Here is a 16,029-nt window from a genome sequence, read left to right on the forward strand (position 1 = left end):
GTACATTATGTAGAAACCCCCCAGCCCCTATTCCCCTCCTACTGAATTCCATTTTACAGGAAATTGATTTGTAGCTGTTCTGGTTATCCTCCTGTGACATTGATTTCTACCCGGACCTGATACCTCGTGTTGCAGCGGCCCCCGTCCCCTGCAATGAGGCCGCTCGTCCATCTAGAGCAAGCGGGGGGCCGCCGTGCCCTCGTATACGCTAAAACTGGCTCGGGCCGGGCCCGGCCGTTTACAGGAAGTAACGGAGACTTAGCAGTTTGTCTTGCTTCCTTTTTTTTCTTTTTTTTTTTTTTTTTTGGAATGACAAAAAGCAGCCTGATGACGGATGGGTCTCCTCAACGCGGAAGGCTGCACTCCATCTTCAGCAGTTTTTTTTCTCTTAGCGATAGTAGATCAGATCAGACCAAATGTTCCTACTCGTAGAACCATATTAAAACTATGTTTGATACCAGTAGAACCGTGTTTAGTATCTGCAGAAGCATATTAGTATCCTTAGACCATGTTGGGTACATGTTAAGTACCAGTACAACCATATTGTTAGTGTAGAACCATGTCGGAACATATTTCTTTTGTAACTGTAGAACCATATCAGAACCATATTTTTAGTACCCATAGAATTATATTAGAACCATACTTTTAATACCCATCAAACCATTAGAAACATATTTTTAGTCCCCACAGAACTGTATTAGAACCATCTTTTTAGTACCTAGAGAACCATGTTACAATCATATTTTTTGTATACATATAACCATATTAGAACCATATATTTTAAAACCCATAGAACCATATTAGAACCACATGTAAGTACCAATTGAGCCAAGTTAGAACCAGATTTTAAGTAACAGTAGAAACATTAAAACCACATTTTTAGTATCCATTCAACCATGTGAGAACCACATTTTTGGTAATTTTAGAGCTATATTAAAGCAATATTTTAGTACCTATAAAACCATATAAAAATCACATCTTTAGTATCCATTGAACCATGTGAGAACCGGTGGAACGGTGGTCGACTGGCTAGCACATCTGCCTCACAGTTCTGAGGACTGGGGCTCAAATCTCGGCACCGCCTGTGTGGAGTTTGCATGTTCCCCCCCTGCCTGCGTGGGTTTTCTCCAGGTACTCCGGTTTCCTCCCACAACCTCAAAACATACGTTGTAGGTAGATTGAAGACTCCAAATTGCCCGTAGATGTGAATGTGAGTGCGAATGGTTGTGTGTTTATATCTGCCCTGTGATTGGCTGGCGACCGGTTCAGGGTGTAGCCCGCCTCTCGCCCGAAGATAGGTGGGATAGGCTCCAGCACACCCGCGACCGTAGTGAGGATAAGCGGTACGGAAAATGGATGGATGGATGTGAGAACCGCATTTTTGGTAACCTTAGAGCTATATTAAAGCAATATTTTTAGTACCATAAACCATATTTCTAGCGCCCATAGAATACGCGTTAAAACCATGTGTTTAGAGCCTGTAGAACCATATTAAGCATTCTCTGTTTAGACCAGAACCACAGGTGGCTTTTTTCTTTTATGATTAGGAGATAAGGGAAGAGAACATCTCATAGGGAATGCTTAAACAATGCATGTTTCAGTTGATGGATTAAAATTAGTGAAAATTTGAGACTTTTTGGTTCTGTGCTTGATATATCTGTGTTTGCAATGACAAACTAATCAGAGCAAGATGGAGCCTGAAATCCAAACACAGGCTCTTTTTGTGAGCATTCTTCTATCATCTCTGTCGCAGATCTTAGCTCCAGCACCATTCCTTTCGACGAGGACGAGGAGGATAATGACGACGGTGACGAGACAACCTACGACGACATTGAAAGGCCCTCAGGCCTGCCCTGGCCTGCGGGTGCTGTCGCCGCCCGGGCCTCTCACAGTAGCGTGGGAAGGCGGAAGGAAGACGGAGAGGAGGACATCAGTGACATTTATGAGGTTCTGCCAGGTATGGAGTCCAAACTCAGAAGTTGCCTTTTGTAGGCTGCACGATGGCCGAGTGGGTACTACAGCTCCCTCGGCAGGAAACCCTTTTTAACCAATTAAAATCCTGAAAAAATTCCTTCCTGGAAAAGGCATGACCATGGAGAATGTGTAGAAAGGGGGAATCACAGCTGTGGAATAATAGTCAAGTGGATTTTTAAATCCCTGAAGTCTAATGTCATTTTTCACCCAAAATGCAATTTGTGTGTGTGTATGATTGAAAAGCTGAAAAACAAAATTGTTTCCATCGGAAATAATGTCAAATGAATTCATTTGTGAATGCTTGTTTGTTTATATGTGCCCTGCGATTGGCTGGCAGACAGTCCAGGGTGTACCCGACATATCGCCCAAAGTGCAGCTCACCCGCGACCGTAACGAGGATAAGCAGCATAGTAAATGGACGGATACATGAATGGATAATTCCTTTGTGTTTTGGCACATCCAATTAGCTGATGTTGCTGAGCAACAAATAGCCTCACATTTTGATCCACAAAGTAGAGTATTTGATCAAGTTGCCTAGCAACAGAAATTTAGTAGAAGTAATGAAGGCCCGCCTGGGAGCTTAAAATAGTGTTGGAGCTCTTCATGTCATGTCTGGGATAAATTTGGGAGATTTGATGGAGAACGTTCCTGTGAGTCCGAGCCGATGGCGCACGCGCCTATGTGTCCGGGAGAAGAAGGACAAAAGGCGCGATCTGATCTTCTCAGGGCCATCGTTCATCACTGCGCCTATTAAATAAGATACATCAAGATTCAGTTTCACTCCGTGAGTACATTACCTTTGCCAAAATCTGTGCTGAGAGGCTGATCAGTCTTGTGTGTGTCACGCCGCCGTTCAAAGCCATCTGGGAGGAGGTACAGGCCCTGACCACAGATGGCGGATCGGATGACGGCCTCTTTCGTTCACATTCTCACCCCGTCACTTATCAATCACTGGGCACCGCACTTTGCTCTCTTGCAGCCTGCACGCGCTCATTACTTTCTCTTCAATTCGTATTTATGGCTGTTTTCATGCGGCACGATTGCAAAGACTAATGAAGTCGGCTGGGCTTTGTAACTCAAGAGTTTACCTTCGCAAACAACCACACATTGTCCTCAATTGTTGGCTTTGTCCTTGCTCATTTTCTGCAGATCTTTAACACCTATTCAGACAAGGAACCGTAGAACCATGTCAGAACCATAGATTGAGTGCACGTACAACCATAGTTTTAGTACCCATAGAACCATATTTATAGTAGCCATATAATCATGTTAGAACCATATTTTTATATACATGTAAACATAGAATCATACTTTTACTACCCATAGTCCATATTTTGATACTTGTAGGACCATATTAGAACCATCTTTTTGTATCTGTAGAACCATGTTACAACCATATTTTTATGTAGCCGTAGAACTGTATTCAAACCATATTTTTATACTTGTAGGACCATATTAGAACCATATGTTTAGAACCTGGAAAACCTTATTTTAGTTCCAATAGAACCATGTTAGAAACACTTTTATTCAAACCAAATTATTAATACCCATAGAACCGTGTTAGAAAAGTATATTTTAATACCTGTTGAACGCTATTAGAATAGTATGTTTTAGTACCTAAAGTACCATGTTAGAACTATATTTTTAATTCCTTTCAACTAAATTGGAACCACATTTTTACTAATTGTAGAAGCATATCTGAACCATATTTTTTGTACCAGTAGAAACCTCATTTCTAGTACCCATGCAACCACATTTTTAACACTGTTGAACCATATTTTTAGAACCTATAGAACCCTGTTAGTACTATGTTTTTAATACGCATATTGGAACGATATTTTGAGTGCATATAGAACCATATGAGTCATGGTCTTTTTGGACCAGAACAGCAAAATCACACTGCTGACTCAGCAATAAGAAACCACCCTCCCCTCTTAAAAAAAAATCAAACATGTGGCACAATTGGACAGAAGGACTTGTGTCAATCATTGGCATTGTGTGACAATGTGGCGTGTGTGTGTTTGTGTGTGTGCGTGCGCCCTCCTCTTCCTGGAAGCATGGGTGCAGATTGCTGGCAGCAGTATAGTGTTGCTTGGCGCTGGCGTGGCTGTCATCCTGCGAGTGTTGACGATGGATGTCCAGGACCAACGACGGTATCAATGTGTCCTGGCTCAGCCCGCGGGGTGCGCCACGCCCCCCCTGCGCCTCCTAGACCAATGAGGCGCAGCGACTTCCTATTCCTCGTATTGATTGTCACGTGGGAGGGCAGTCTGCTGTGAGAATGACTATCATCTTGTGTCCCGCATTTTTATGAATCTCACATTAACTCCAGGTCCATTTTATTTTTTTTAACGGCTCTTTTATTGTCTTCTTCAATGGATGCACATCAGCAAATGTTAGCATTGAGCTGCATCACCTTAAAATGCTCCTTTAAATGCCAAAGTAAAATGCTGCTCTTCAATACAAATTGTCAATACTCTTGTTCGTTTGCTATTACGCATTTGAAATGCCATAATTGAATACACACAAATATATATTTCAAAGTAAATGTAAGAGTGTGTTCGAAAGGATCCATAAATACTATTGATCTTTTATATTCCCCTAAATTAGATACTGATGCTTATTTTAGCTTGTCTATTGTTGTGGCACTGTGGTATAGAGCTGTTGCTGTTAAGGTAACTAAAATATTGGCTTTTTTTTTTTTTTTTTTAAGAGTAGATCATTGGATTATGTACCCATCGGTGAGCATATGTATAAATGTATTTGGACTAAAACAATCTGACCTTAATCCAATCCAGATTTACTTCTGGAGCAACATTTTAAAACAACATGTTGGCCAAAGTGCTCTACAAATTATTGAAAACACATACAGGGTACAAAACTGTAAAATTCCAGAAGATAAAAACAACATAACACTGAATACCATAGTAATAATAGTAAGTGTTCTTTCTTTACTTAGATGAGGACTTTCCAGATCCACCAGCCGAGGGCTTAGAGACATCCAACAAAGCCGGTGAGAATGTCAGTTATTTAAATTATTCATCAGTTAAGTAGGGAAAATAATTAAAAACTGTTTTTCTTTGTGTTGTGTCCTGGGCAGTGTTGGATTATGCCAACTACTACCAGGCCGTGTGGGACTGCCAAGCAGACGCACCAGATGAGCTGTCCTTCCTCAGAGGAGACCTCATATTCGTCCTCAGCAAGGTCTGTTTGGACACACTTGTGTATGTATGTTTGTGTTGGTGTGTTTTATTTGAAGGGTTGGACTAAAGCATTCAGCTCATGTCTTCACCTTTAAAGAGTAGTCAAAAATGTCCATTAGAGAGCAGTGAAATTTCCTGTTGAACAGTGGTAATATTCCCTTTTAGAGAGCTGTAAATTCCCCGTTATAGTAGAGACATTCCCTGTTAGAGTCCAGTGAAATCCCCCGTTAGACACCAGTAAACTTCCTCGTTAGGCCCACCGCGCACTGAGCGACATGACTGAACATGGACAATCGCTCCCAAAAAAATACAGTCGGCAACTCACACCCACAAACCAGGCAATTGACCCATGCACAAATGCCGATTTACTGCAATGGAAAAACTGTGACCCCTGGTGTTTTTATCTGGAAATGTTTTGAGCTGACACATGTAGTGCACTGTACTGTATTATTAACTACAAACAACATGGTGGGTTTGTCAAAGAAGAAGGGGATTCCGCTGGTTGTTGTAGATATACAATACAATAATAATACAAAGACAGAAAACGACAGGAAATGGATGAGACATAAAGGGGAGAGTGTGGCTATTTAAGAGTTGACTGGACTCCTGCGTTTTGTCGACAGAGACTCTTCACGCTTCGCTTATTCAGCCACAGGTACATATGAAATGATGCTCACGTCATATTTGTTTGGCCGTTACATCTGTGACATTGCGATGCCCTCACCAGTGATTCAAATTTTGAATCGTAGCAAAAGTAGTGACCGTTAGCCACTGATGAAAACTAGTTGCAGAACGGCGCGCACTGCACGACAGTTCAGTCGCGTTCGGCCGCGTCACTCGTTGTGCGGCGGCAATTAGCAGTAAAATTCCCTGTTACAGAGCAGTGAAATTCCCTTTTATCGTAGTGACGTTCCCTACAGAGCATGTGAGTGCCACACACCTTAGCGGGGGCATCATTCTCCTCACAGGCGCGATGTTGAAGTGCCACGGTGGCGCTGGGTAATGGCGCTATTGTTCATTACGGCGGCGCCATCTCAGGGGTTAATAGAGTCTGCAAGCAGCTTCTTTCTTCCTGCCTTTCTGCTCCAAGTGTCTGCTTGACATAAACTGCGGGTGATTCCATTCTCACATCCTCCTGCAGCACCCCCTTCTGGAAATCAATGCCTCGCTTTTGCGTCGTTCGCATTCAGTTTCTTTTGGTGCCTCTGAAATGGAGATATCAATGTGTGTGCTGTATCTCAATTTGTGGAAATTACAGCTTGTATTTTTAGTGATTATGTTGGGAAAAAGTCACCGCTTCTTGCATCTTTAATCACCGGACATTTGATCATTAAAACACACTCACACATTGAATACTTTTATGGGAATAAGGGAACTAGAGGATATGCGTTCCAGGGTTTTAAACTCCGGCCTTCATATTAAATAAATATGATACAGGTCGTCTTCAAAGTCATGAATTTACATAGTTAATAGTCTTTTACCTGCAAAAAGTTGCTATGCATGAGAATGTCTTTTGTCCAAACGTCTAGATTCTTATTGACTTTAGATCATGGATTGGCAAACCTTTGTTCTCAAGGGCCCCATTTGATTTTTAAAACTGACAGATCGACAAGGTCATTTGTAAATGAGGTAAACAGGAAAAAAAAAAAAAATCATTTTAAAATTTATTAATAAATAATTTCATAAAACATTTGATCAATATGTAAGGACGGCACGGTGGACGACTGGTAAGCAAATGTGCCTCACAGTTCTGATGACCCGGGTTCAAATCTGGCCTCGCCTGTGTGGAGTTTCCATGTTCTACCTGTGCTTGCGTGGGTTTTCTCCGGGTACTCCGGTTTCCTCCCACATTCCAAAAACATGCATGATCGGTTCATTGAAGACTTTAAATTGGCCGTAGGTGTGAATGTGAGTGCGAATGGTTGTTTGTCTATGTGTGCCCTGCGTTTGGCTGGCGACCAGTTGAGGGTGTACTGCTCCAGCACCCCATCGACCCGAGTGAGGATAAGTGGTATGGAAAATGGATGGATGGATCAGTATGCTTAAATTGGTTATTTTACTAATCTTTATGATATTATTTACAATTAATCAATTCACCAATTGTTTAATTATATAAATGAAATGAAAATGAATAAGAAACTTAATGAATAGATTTTAATTAACCGATTTTAGGGGACGAAAAAAAGTCTAAATTAGTGCAACAAATATTACAGGACTCTTGAAGACTACATACTTTCTCAACTCCTCGGGTAAACTATGGCCATAAAATGTATTAATTGTGTACAGGTAATCTTTGAAGACATTAATTAGTGTGGTTAATTGCTTTACGAGTCATGTCCCAACTTCTGGATTTTTGTTTGACTTCATTTCGCTTGAAATCTTGGCAATTTATCCAATTCATCCGACTGCTGTCCCCCCCAAAAAAACTAGTGCAAGAGTACACATTAAATCAACACTGAAAGACACTTAAAGGTGTTTGCTTAGTGGTTGAGGTGCAGGCAGCTGAAAAGAAGATAGCAGCTCCTCCTGGCACTGCCAGATGGATGAAATGGCCACCTGTGTTTTGACATTTCAGCCTATCAGGCGCTACTGATAGGACGAAAATGTCAAAACGGCTACCATGCATTTGTCTCATGAACGTACTTAATTATAACAAAACATTTTATTTTGGCCGCTTTTCATTTCACTCAAGCAATACAAAAATTAGGACTAGATGCAGCAAAGTTGTCTAAAACACACACACACACACACACACGTTGTGTATGCTTCTATTATGAACAGTTGGGTTGGTAGTCATACGTTTACATTAGAGGAAGCTAACCAAGAGAAAAACACTGCTCAATACTGGTGGATGATTACGATGATCCAAATCAGACTACTCTCCTCTTACTTTTGTCAGCTTTTTTAACAGAGTTGCCAGTAAGTTACTGTAATTCAAACATAACCCTATGAAACTTCTAACAGTTTGTTTCTGATACAATTCCCCAATTTCAGTTAAAAATAACCCATCTAGTACAATGCAGGACAGATGAGTTTTCATGATGTCAGAGCTTTGTAGAGGTGGCCGCCTCCGAATTTCATAAACGCTGTGAACAAAATAACTGGATTTATAACCAAAGCACTTAAGGACACGAAAGGCATTTGTGAAAGGCTGATGTGAGTTTGGCTCAGCCTCAAGTCAAAGTTCACATTCATCCGTGTTTTGGAAGATGCAGTCGTAAATTGCATTGAGACAATCTCCTGTCGTCTCCTAAGTGTCTGCTTTGATGACCCACGTCCGTATAACAACCCCGCTGAATAGCACCACGCGGATTATAGCCTGGAATCGCCTATTTACTTTAACGAGCCCTTTGGGAGGACTTCCCCGCGTCTTGTGCGAGCAGTCGACTTTTACGGCAGGATTTCGAGGAACCTTGACCTCTTCCGGTGAAATACGGGCCCTGGGCTGGGTCTCCAGTCTGTGGCCTATATAACTGGGAGCCACACACATGAAATGAGTGTAATAAAAACCCATAAATTGTGCGCCGGGTGGGGGGGCTGATTGTCCACGCTGTTATGTCAACACGGAGCATAATTACAAGGTAATAAGGACACGCGCTGAGTGCTAAATCAATGGTGCTAACAAAGTGTTGCGTTGAGGACTGAGTGTTGGCATTGCGGAATGGACACATGGTGTCATGTGGCTGTGAATTGAGCAGAACGTGCCCGTTGTACACAAGACCCTCGTCCATCATTATTGATCCCTCGCTTACTGTAAAGTGCGCAAATTTTTACGGTATGCATGTGTGTTACTGTGTAAGTGTGTGCGCACGTATCAATAACAAAGTAAATAAATTAAGAAGCTCACAACTCATGTGAATGCCATTAGTTGAGGTGAATTAATCTCTTGGTCGCCATGTTGGCCCGCCGCTGGTTCTGATGCATGGAACGCGGGTCGCTGCCAGATCCCTCTCAGCGTTCTTTAGCGCTGGCATCTCATTTGAGAGCATATTGTTGTAGATAATGTCATGATTTACTTCACTCATCCTGTTTACAATTAGTGCTTTGTCTTTTGTCTTTGTTACTTTCTCCCTTCTAGAAACTTTGTTCTGTTTGACTGATCAAGTCTGATTCTCAATAAACCTCAATTATAATACCACAGCGGAACCTTAAAAACTCCACTGTGACACAGTAAAAATAAGACAGGAAGAGAAATAAGACACATTTTTATTTTGTGGCTGCAAATTTGGATTTTCTGGTCACAAATGATCATTTTATGCACTTGTTACATCTATATTGTGGCCCCAGTTTCATTTTTCCCCCCCGTGTCATGACTGGGCCTCCATAGCATGCCGCTCCAGCACCGATTGATTATTGATTTACACGCGGTTCCGCTATTGCTTGAATTTGTCACACGGGCTAAAGGGCTGTTGTTTCACATGCGCCCCTCGCTACAACATCAGCTTGTCCCTGCATTCTGGCCCTCTAATTTATGTGCCCGGCGACGTGGACTCCGCAGGTCAGCTGTCACATTCCAGTATTCCCACGGGCGCTCACGGAGAACGGCGGGATTGACTGGGAGGAGATTTATGGCGCAAACCTGCCTCTCCTGCCTCTCCCCATCTTTGCCGCCATGTCTCCCCTCTTCCACAGCGCGGCGGCCAATCAGAGCCCGTATATGGCGAGGGAAGCCGACCAATGGCGGGTGAGCCCCAAAGTGTCCAGCTGCTTGTCAACAGAGAGGAAAGAACGTGGACAACAGCGACACCCCCTGACGGCCTCTAGCAAAACACTAAGTGAATTTGAGGAAAAAGGGCGGAATCATTTAAGTCAGCGTGAGACTCGAAAGAAAAAAAGCGACATACACAGCACACGTACACACAAAACACACAAGGTCAAAGATTTATGTGGACACACAGACTCACACGGACACACACAAACGCACGTAGGCACACACAGATACGCACACAGACACATAGGTGCACACTCCCATAGGTACACAAGCACAAACACACACACAGAACGCATCAGGCGTACAACGCACACACACATTTTACGGTCCCTACCAGGTCAACGCACACAAAAACCGGCACCCAGACTTGAAACCTGAACAGTATCATTGAAACCGTAATTTGAAACTTTAACTCCAAACCCTAACACAGACTAAAAATACAATTGAAACCCTACGTTCAAACACTAATGCTGTCTTGACATCTGAAACCCTAACCTTGCTTGTTTCTACTACAACGTAAAAGAGTCCATTTGGGAAGCATTTATTGAAATGGATGACCATCTATTGCGTGATGCTGTTTATCACAGTGTTCTAGAAAGCTTTGAGGAATGATACAGTGTTGAAGGAGGACATTTCCAGCATTTACGCAATTAAACTGAGTTCAATAAATGTAATTGGAATAAATTAGTATAGATGTAATAAAATGTAAACATTACAGTTAACCCCCGCTATCCACTTGGGGTATGGACCGAGCTCAGCACTGCTGCAAATAGCTAAAAAAAAAAACTGCAAATAATTGACACACCCCGCCCCAATTTTTTAAATAATTGCCTATATTTATATTTTAAACGGTCAGTATACCACACAAAAAAACAGGCAAAACTCCTCCTACCCGACATAACAAAGATCTTAGAACAGTCCAGATGTACAGAATCACTTCAATATACTTCCTTGACACCAGTTGCTACTTTCCTATTAGCCAGGATGTTGATGCCATCTTGGAGCATCTTCGGGCATTATAGAAAGAGCCCAATAATACACAGAGGTTCTGGAAATTTTGTTTTTCAGTAACAAGGTGCAGATAGGTTCCATGGGGGAAAAAAAACATGCCTAGGTGCAGGTTCACTGCCAACCCTGTATAACTTGCGAATGAAAGATTCGTAAAATGCGGGTACAACATACTAAGTTGCGCAGAGGAAATTTGTAAATCCCGTGTGCAACTTGCGTATTTTGCAAGATCAACTTGGGGAGAGCGTGCATGTGACTTGTGTATCTTGCAAGCGCCAGTGATTTAAACTCATGCTCGCATACATAAGAAATCAAACACGTTCATGTCATCTCCTGGGTTCCGTAAAAAGTCAAATCTGGGAGACAAAAGGGGTGCTGGGGGCTCCCTTTCTTCTTTTGTGTGAACTCCGTCACACCCCCTTGCTCTGTCACACAGCCATTTAAGAACCCCCGCTGCTATTGTGGCCATAGACACCAAGCAAGACATCCTATTTACCACCCAGAGTAGCAGGGGGTGAGTCTGGGGTCCGGGGTCACGGAGGAGGCAACGGTCAGCCTCCGGTCAACTACAGTAGGTCATTATTCAGCCTGGCCAATAACCCGATCCATTCTACTTAATTATTATGAATGCGGGGGGCGGCGTAAACAGCCGTCATCATTACAGACGCTCAGTGGCATACACAAATGCTCTTTAAATGGCCATTTGCTTAAGCAGCCGCATGCCGTCCCAAAGCACACTTTTCTTTTCCTCTCATCTCGTCATGCGGAGATCTTCGAGTGTCTCCTTCATCCTTCCGACCAATTCACTCCACTAATTAAAAGCCCTCTTGGAACAGAGACGGACACTAAGTGGCCTTTTGGATGTGCGGAGGTGCACAAGAGGCATCCATATCTCTAAAATGCTTCTACACCTAATATTTTGATACTCAGTGAGCTCCCGTTTATCACAGGGGATATGTTCCAGATCCGCCTGTAAAAAGTGAACATTTATAGAGACCATATTTTTTTTCATCATAATTTTGCACCTCCCACATGCTTTAAACACATTTAAATATATTAAAACACACTTAAACTTATTAAACAAGCTTTTTTTCAACCCATTGTAAACATATTTGAACAGAAAAAAATTGTATACAAAGTTCCGTACGCATTGTAGTGTCTGGTTATTGGATATGTGCCTGTAATACTGCATGTGAGTGCCTGGGCGTGAGCTGTGGCTGACAACAGTTTCTGCGTGAATGTGCTCATTGTGTTAATGTATTTTATGGTTATCCAGGCATTCAATAAATGGCTAAAAGGGGCTTTTATATGTGTGTGTGTGTATAAAACTTTTCTGAATAAATAAGACTTCCTCCCCCAAATATGACCAACTCTATAAATGTCTTTTTCCAAAAATAAATGATTGTTTTTTTAATAAGGCTTTTTCTTAAACAAAGCAAAAAACAAGAAACATTTTTCAAATAAATGCAACTTTTAACTCCTAGAAAAACATGACCCCCCCCCCCCCCCCCCCCCCCCAAATTAGGACTTTTCGTTTTCCTTTTTAGGTTTGGCAAGTAGGTTTGCGTCAGTATTGTACCTGACTGCAGGTTATAAATGATTGGTTTCTCCCTGCCTGGTGAAGGCCTAGATGTTTCTTTGTTAGCCTGACAGAGAAAACACAACCTATCTGAACACAGGCAAGGAGGAAGAGAAGGAGGAAGAGCAGGGAGGCGGGACGGGGGAGCATTAGGCGGCGAGTTCAGCGGCGGGGCAATGAGAGACTTCCTGCGCTCCATCACTCCCAAGGCCTGCCTCAAGTCAGCTGGTGGCCAGCGAGCACGACTCGTACGATTATTGGCGTCAAAGTAGCTCTAGATAGATAGATGTATTGGTTAGGTTAAAACAACCCAATTGGGGTTAATTTTAACCCAATTACGAGGTCAAAAAGGGACCGACTACCACTTGGGTCAATTTGACCCCAAATTCAGTCGTCCTTCCAATAGCTCACACTATATACATAAAAGACATTAACACTGATGCACCTTAAAAACAAAAACTCGACTAAAACTAAAAATAAGAATAATTCATAATGTTTAAAGATCAACAGACAAATATCTATAAGCAGCAGACACGAGGAGGAAGGTGAGGCCATGGCGGTGGTGATGACGCCACAGCCTCACCTACCTCCTGCCGGTGAGCAATGTGCCTATCAGGACGCCGCCATTATCCAGCCCCCCCTGAGTGGTAAATAAAGGACGGCAGCGGGCACACTGCTGTTGTTGCCATGGCAACTCCCTCCTCTCCACAAGATCACTCCCTCGATGGCGGAGAAAGAAGAAGAGTCACCGGGAGGTCAACGAGATGATGCGCCGTCACCGCCGCACCACGGCGCTGTTGGGACCGCTTACGTCGAGCCGCTCAGCCCCCCGTCAGTTTGCCCTTAAAAATATAGATAGGAGGCGCAATATGAACTTGTTTAGACAAGATTGTTTTCCTTGTTGAAAGATGACTTTTCTAAAAAAAAAATACTTTCTCAAAAAAAAAAATGACTAATAGAACTTTTTCCCCTCGAAAAAAAACAACAACCTTTTCCTCAAAATGTATGATGTATTAAAAAAAATCTGTTTTTCTAGTTTTGCAAAAAAAAAAAAAAACACTTAAAAAATGTTTTAAAGAGACTTAATCTAAAATCTAAATCTATTTTTGTCGAAAAGGAAAAGAATATCAGAAAATCAGAATATTAGGAGAGTTGCTCAATCATTGCCACAGCAAGCCCCCTGCTTGGCCTTCACTTGGCCCTCCCGCCATTTCCCCCTTAAAAAAAAGAAACCAAACAGGTGGAGGAGCACGTAATTTTAGTCATTTGGATAATTCACTCGGAGATGTGGCCATTACAGCAGGTGTACTCTGGATGAACCCGTTGCGAGCGCGAGGAAGATGGACTCTGCACGCCTGACAGACTCCCACCATCATTGGCTCTGCCACCCCGCCTCGCACCGCGACACTCATATTAAAATGGCGGCGCCGATAATCCAAAAGACCTTTCCAGGGTAGAATTTGAGTGTGTTTTGCACAGATGGGCGGCGCAGATAAATATAATTCTTTTGTCACTGCGGTGGCTGCAAGAGTGCTGCGACACCCCTCTGAGGGCGACACACACATCCCTTTCTGTTATACACCCCACACCCCCCCAAAAAAGAAAGAAAAAAAAAAAAACCCTTGTGCCCTTGTCCTCATGACTCACTACCAGGACCACCACCCTTGTGGACCTCTTCCGCTGGGGCCTGCTGGGCACATTATAAAAAAACATCAGGAGGCTCCTGAAGGAGAACATTGATGGACAGATGGATGGAGAGAGAGAGAGATCCTAGATGACTAGATACTAGATAACTAGATTCTAGAACTAGCAAGAGAGAAGGAAGATAGAGACTAGATAGACAGCCAGGGAGAAATATATACTAGCTAGTTTGATACTGGATAGAGATAGCTGGATAGATACGACTAGATAGATTAACACTGGTATGGATACTATAGTACAACCAACAAAATGTAAACAAAAACAAAGAACAGCATTTGGGAGGATATAAAGAATTTAAAATCGAAACAACAACAACAAAACAGAATGCTGGATGTTAGTATAAGAAACTTAAATACTCTTTGCAATTGATCAGATCCTCGGTAAAGGTCCACATTGCACGACGCTTCTATTCCCCAGAGAGCGCCAACAGAAAACAAGAGCAGTGCAACTAAATCACACAATAAAAAGACAATTAACATCTGTTTGTCCACCTGCTGCCGGCTAAATTATTTCATTTAAAGTTAATTTTTTTATATTGCGCAACACAAATATAATTTAACGGCTCAAGGCAACAGTAGTTAATTGTATTTTATGCAGTAAACAACAGCTCAAATGCATTTGAATTATTTTTCTATTTTCTTTATCTTAAAGGTTTGCACATTGATTTAGAATAAAAATGTTTTTTTTCAATTACACTAAAAGCTGCTCAGTTAGATAATTTCAGATATTTTTTTAATGAAGTGTGTAATGCCTGAAGCATTTTAAAATAATCTGTGGGAAAAAAAATTCTTAAAATAGGATTTAAAAAATAAAAAATCTGAATGACCTTAGTCATAGCATGGGTTTAATTTACATATCAGTGCTTTGAGTCAAATACTCTTAGATCCTGGAAATTATTATTTCATTATTCTTTTGTCATCTTGCAGCATTTAGCTTGTTACAATGAGCACATAAACCAGGGGTTGGTAAAGTACGGCCCGAGGGCCACATATGACCCACTCTGTTCTTTAATCTGGCCCAATTTTTTTTGCATATATATATATAGTTAACATTTTAAAAATGTTATGTAATTTTTATATAAGTGGTCATTTATAACTAAATTATAAATACTGTAATTGGTTCATTGATTTATTGTAAATATAGGAATAAAGAAATTGGTAAAATTAATAATTTTACATGTACATTTAACGTTTATCTAATTGAAAAACGTGTTAGCTTACTACATTAATTATAGTTGAATTTTTGTATTTTATTATTGAAATCAACAATTTTATGTATTTTTCATACACATTTGTAATTATAAAAAACAACTCATCTTTGCCTTGTGGCCCTTGAGCACTAAAGTTTCCCTCCCTTCAGAGCTCTGTTCTGACAGATCCAATATGGGCTTCCCAATGAGAGTGATGCATGTGTTATGTTGTTTCCAGGAGTACAACATCGATGGTTGGTGGGTCGGTGAGCTGAACGGCACTGTGGGTATCGTCCCCAAGGACTTCCTGCACCCCGCCTATTTCCTGTGAGCTGCAAGCAGGTACAGGTCAACCCAGACATCAAAAGAATCCCAAAAACGCTTCCCAACTAACGCACCACCTGGTTCTCGTGCAGGCCCATTCACTCGTTAACCCTCACCGTCCTCTGAACAAATTATAAACATGTCATTTGTTAGGTTCTCTTATGATTTAAACCACAAATCACATTATCTATTAATTCGAGCAAAGTGAGTGTGGCCAACTTTGTTTTTTTCCCCCAAACCCTTGAGCATCTTTTTTTTTAAGCAACTTCAATTCTCACGAAGAAACAGACATGAGCGGAATGATTCTCACATTGTTTTGCATATGACAAAAAAGGAGCAA

General features: G+C 41.7%; 1 protein-coding gene across 2 annotated transcripts in view; it reads left to right on the forward strand.

The window, feature by feature from the left end:
- The window catches only part of skap1 (src kinase associated phosphoprotein 1), a 45,938-nt gene that overhangs the window by 24,912 nt on the left and 4,997 nt on the right, over positions 1 to 16,029 (forward strand). The window contains exons 9-12 of one of the 2 annotated variants that reach the window (XM_061756725.1): positions 1,754 to 1,957; positions 4,934 to 4,987; positions 5,075 to 5,178; positions 15,604 to 15,707. In XM_061756725.1, coding sequence (XP_061612709.1) covers positions 1,754 to 1,957; positions 4,934 to 4,987; positions 5,075 to 5,178; positions 15,604 to 15,696 — 455 coding nt within the window. In that variant the 3' untranslated portion in view covers positions 15,697 to 15,707. Of the gene's footprint in view, positions 1 to 1,753; positions 1,958 to 4,933; positions 4,988 to 5,074; positions 5,179 to 9,809; positions 12,192 to 15,603; positions 15,708 to 16,029 lie in introns of those variants that run through there. The other variant, XM_061756724.1, reaches the window with a different exon arrangement.

The sequence above is a fragment of the Phyllopteryx taeniolatus genome, chromosome 19 (genome assembly GCF_024500385.1).
Source record: "Phyllopteryx taeniolatus isolate TA_2022b chromosome 19, UOR_Ptae_1.2, whole genome shotgun sequence".
In the NCBI taxonomy this organism is placed as follows: Eukaryota; Metazoa; Chordata; class Actinopteri; order Syngnathiformes; family Syngnathidae; genus Phyllopteryx; species Phyllopteryx taeniolatus.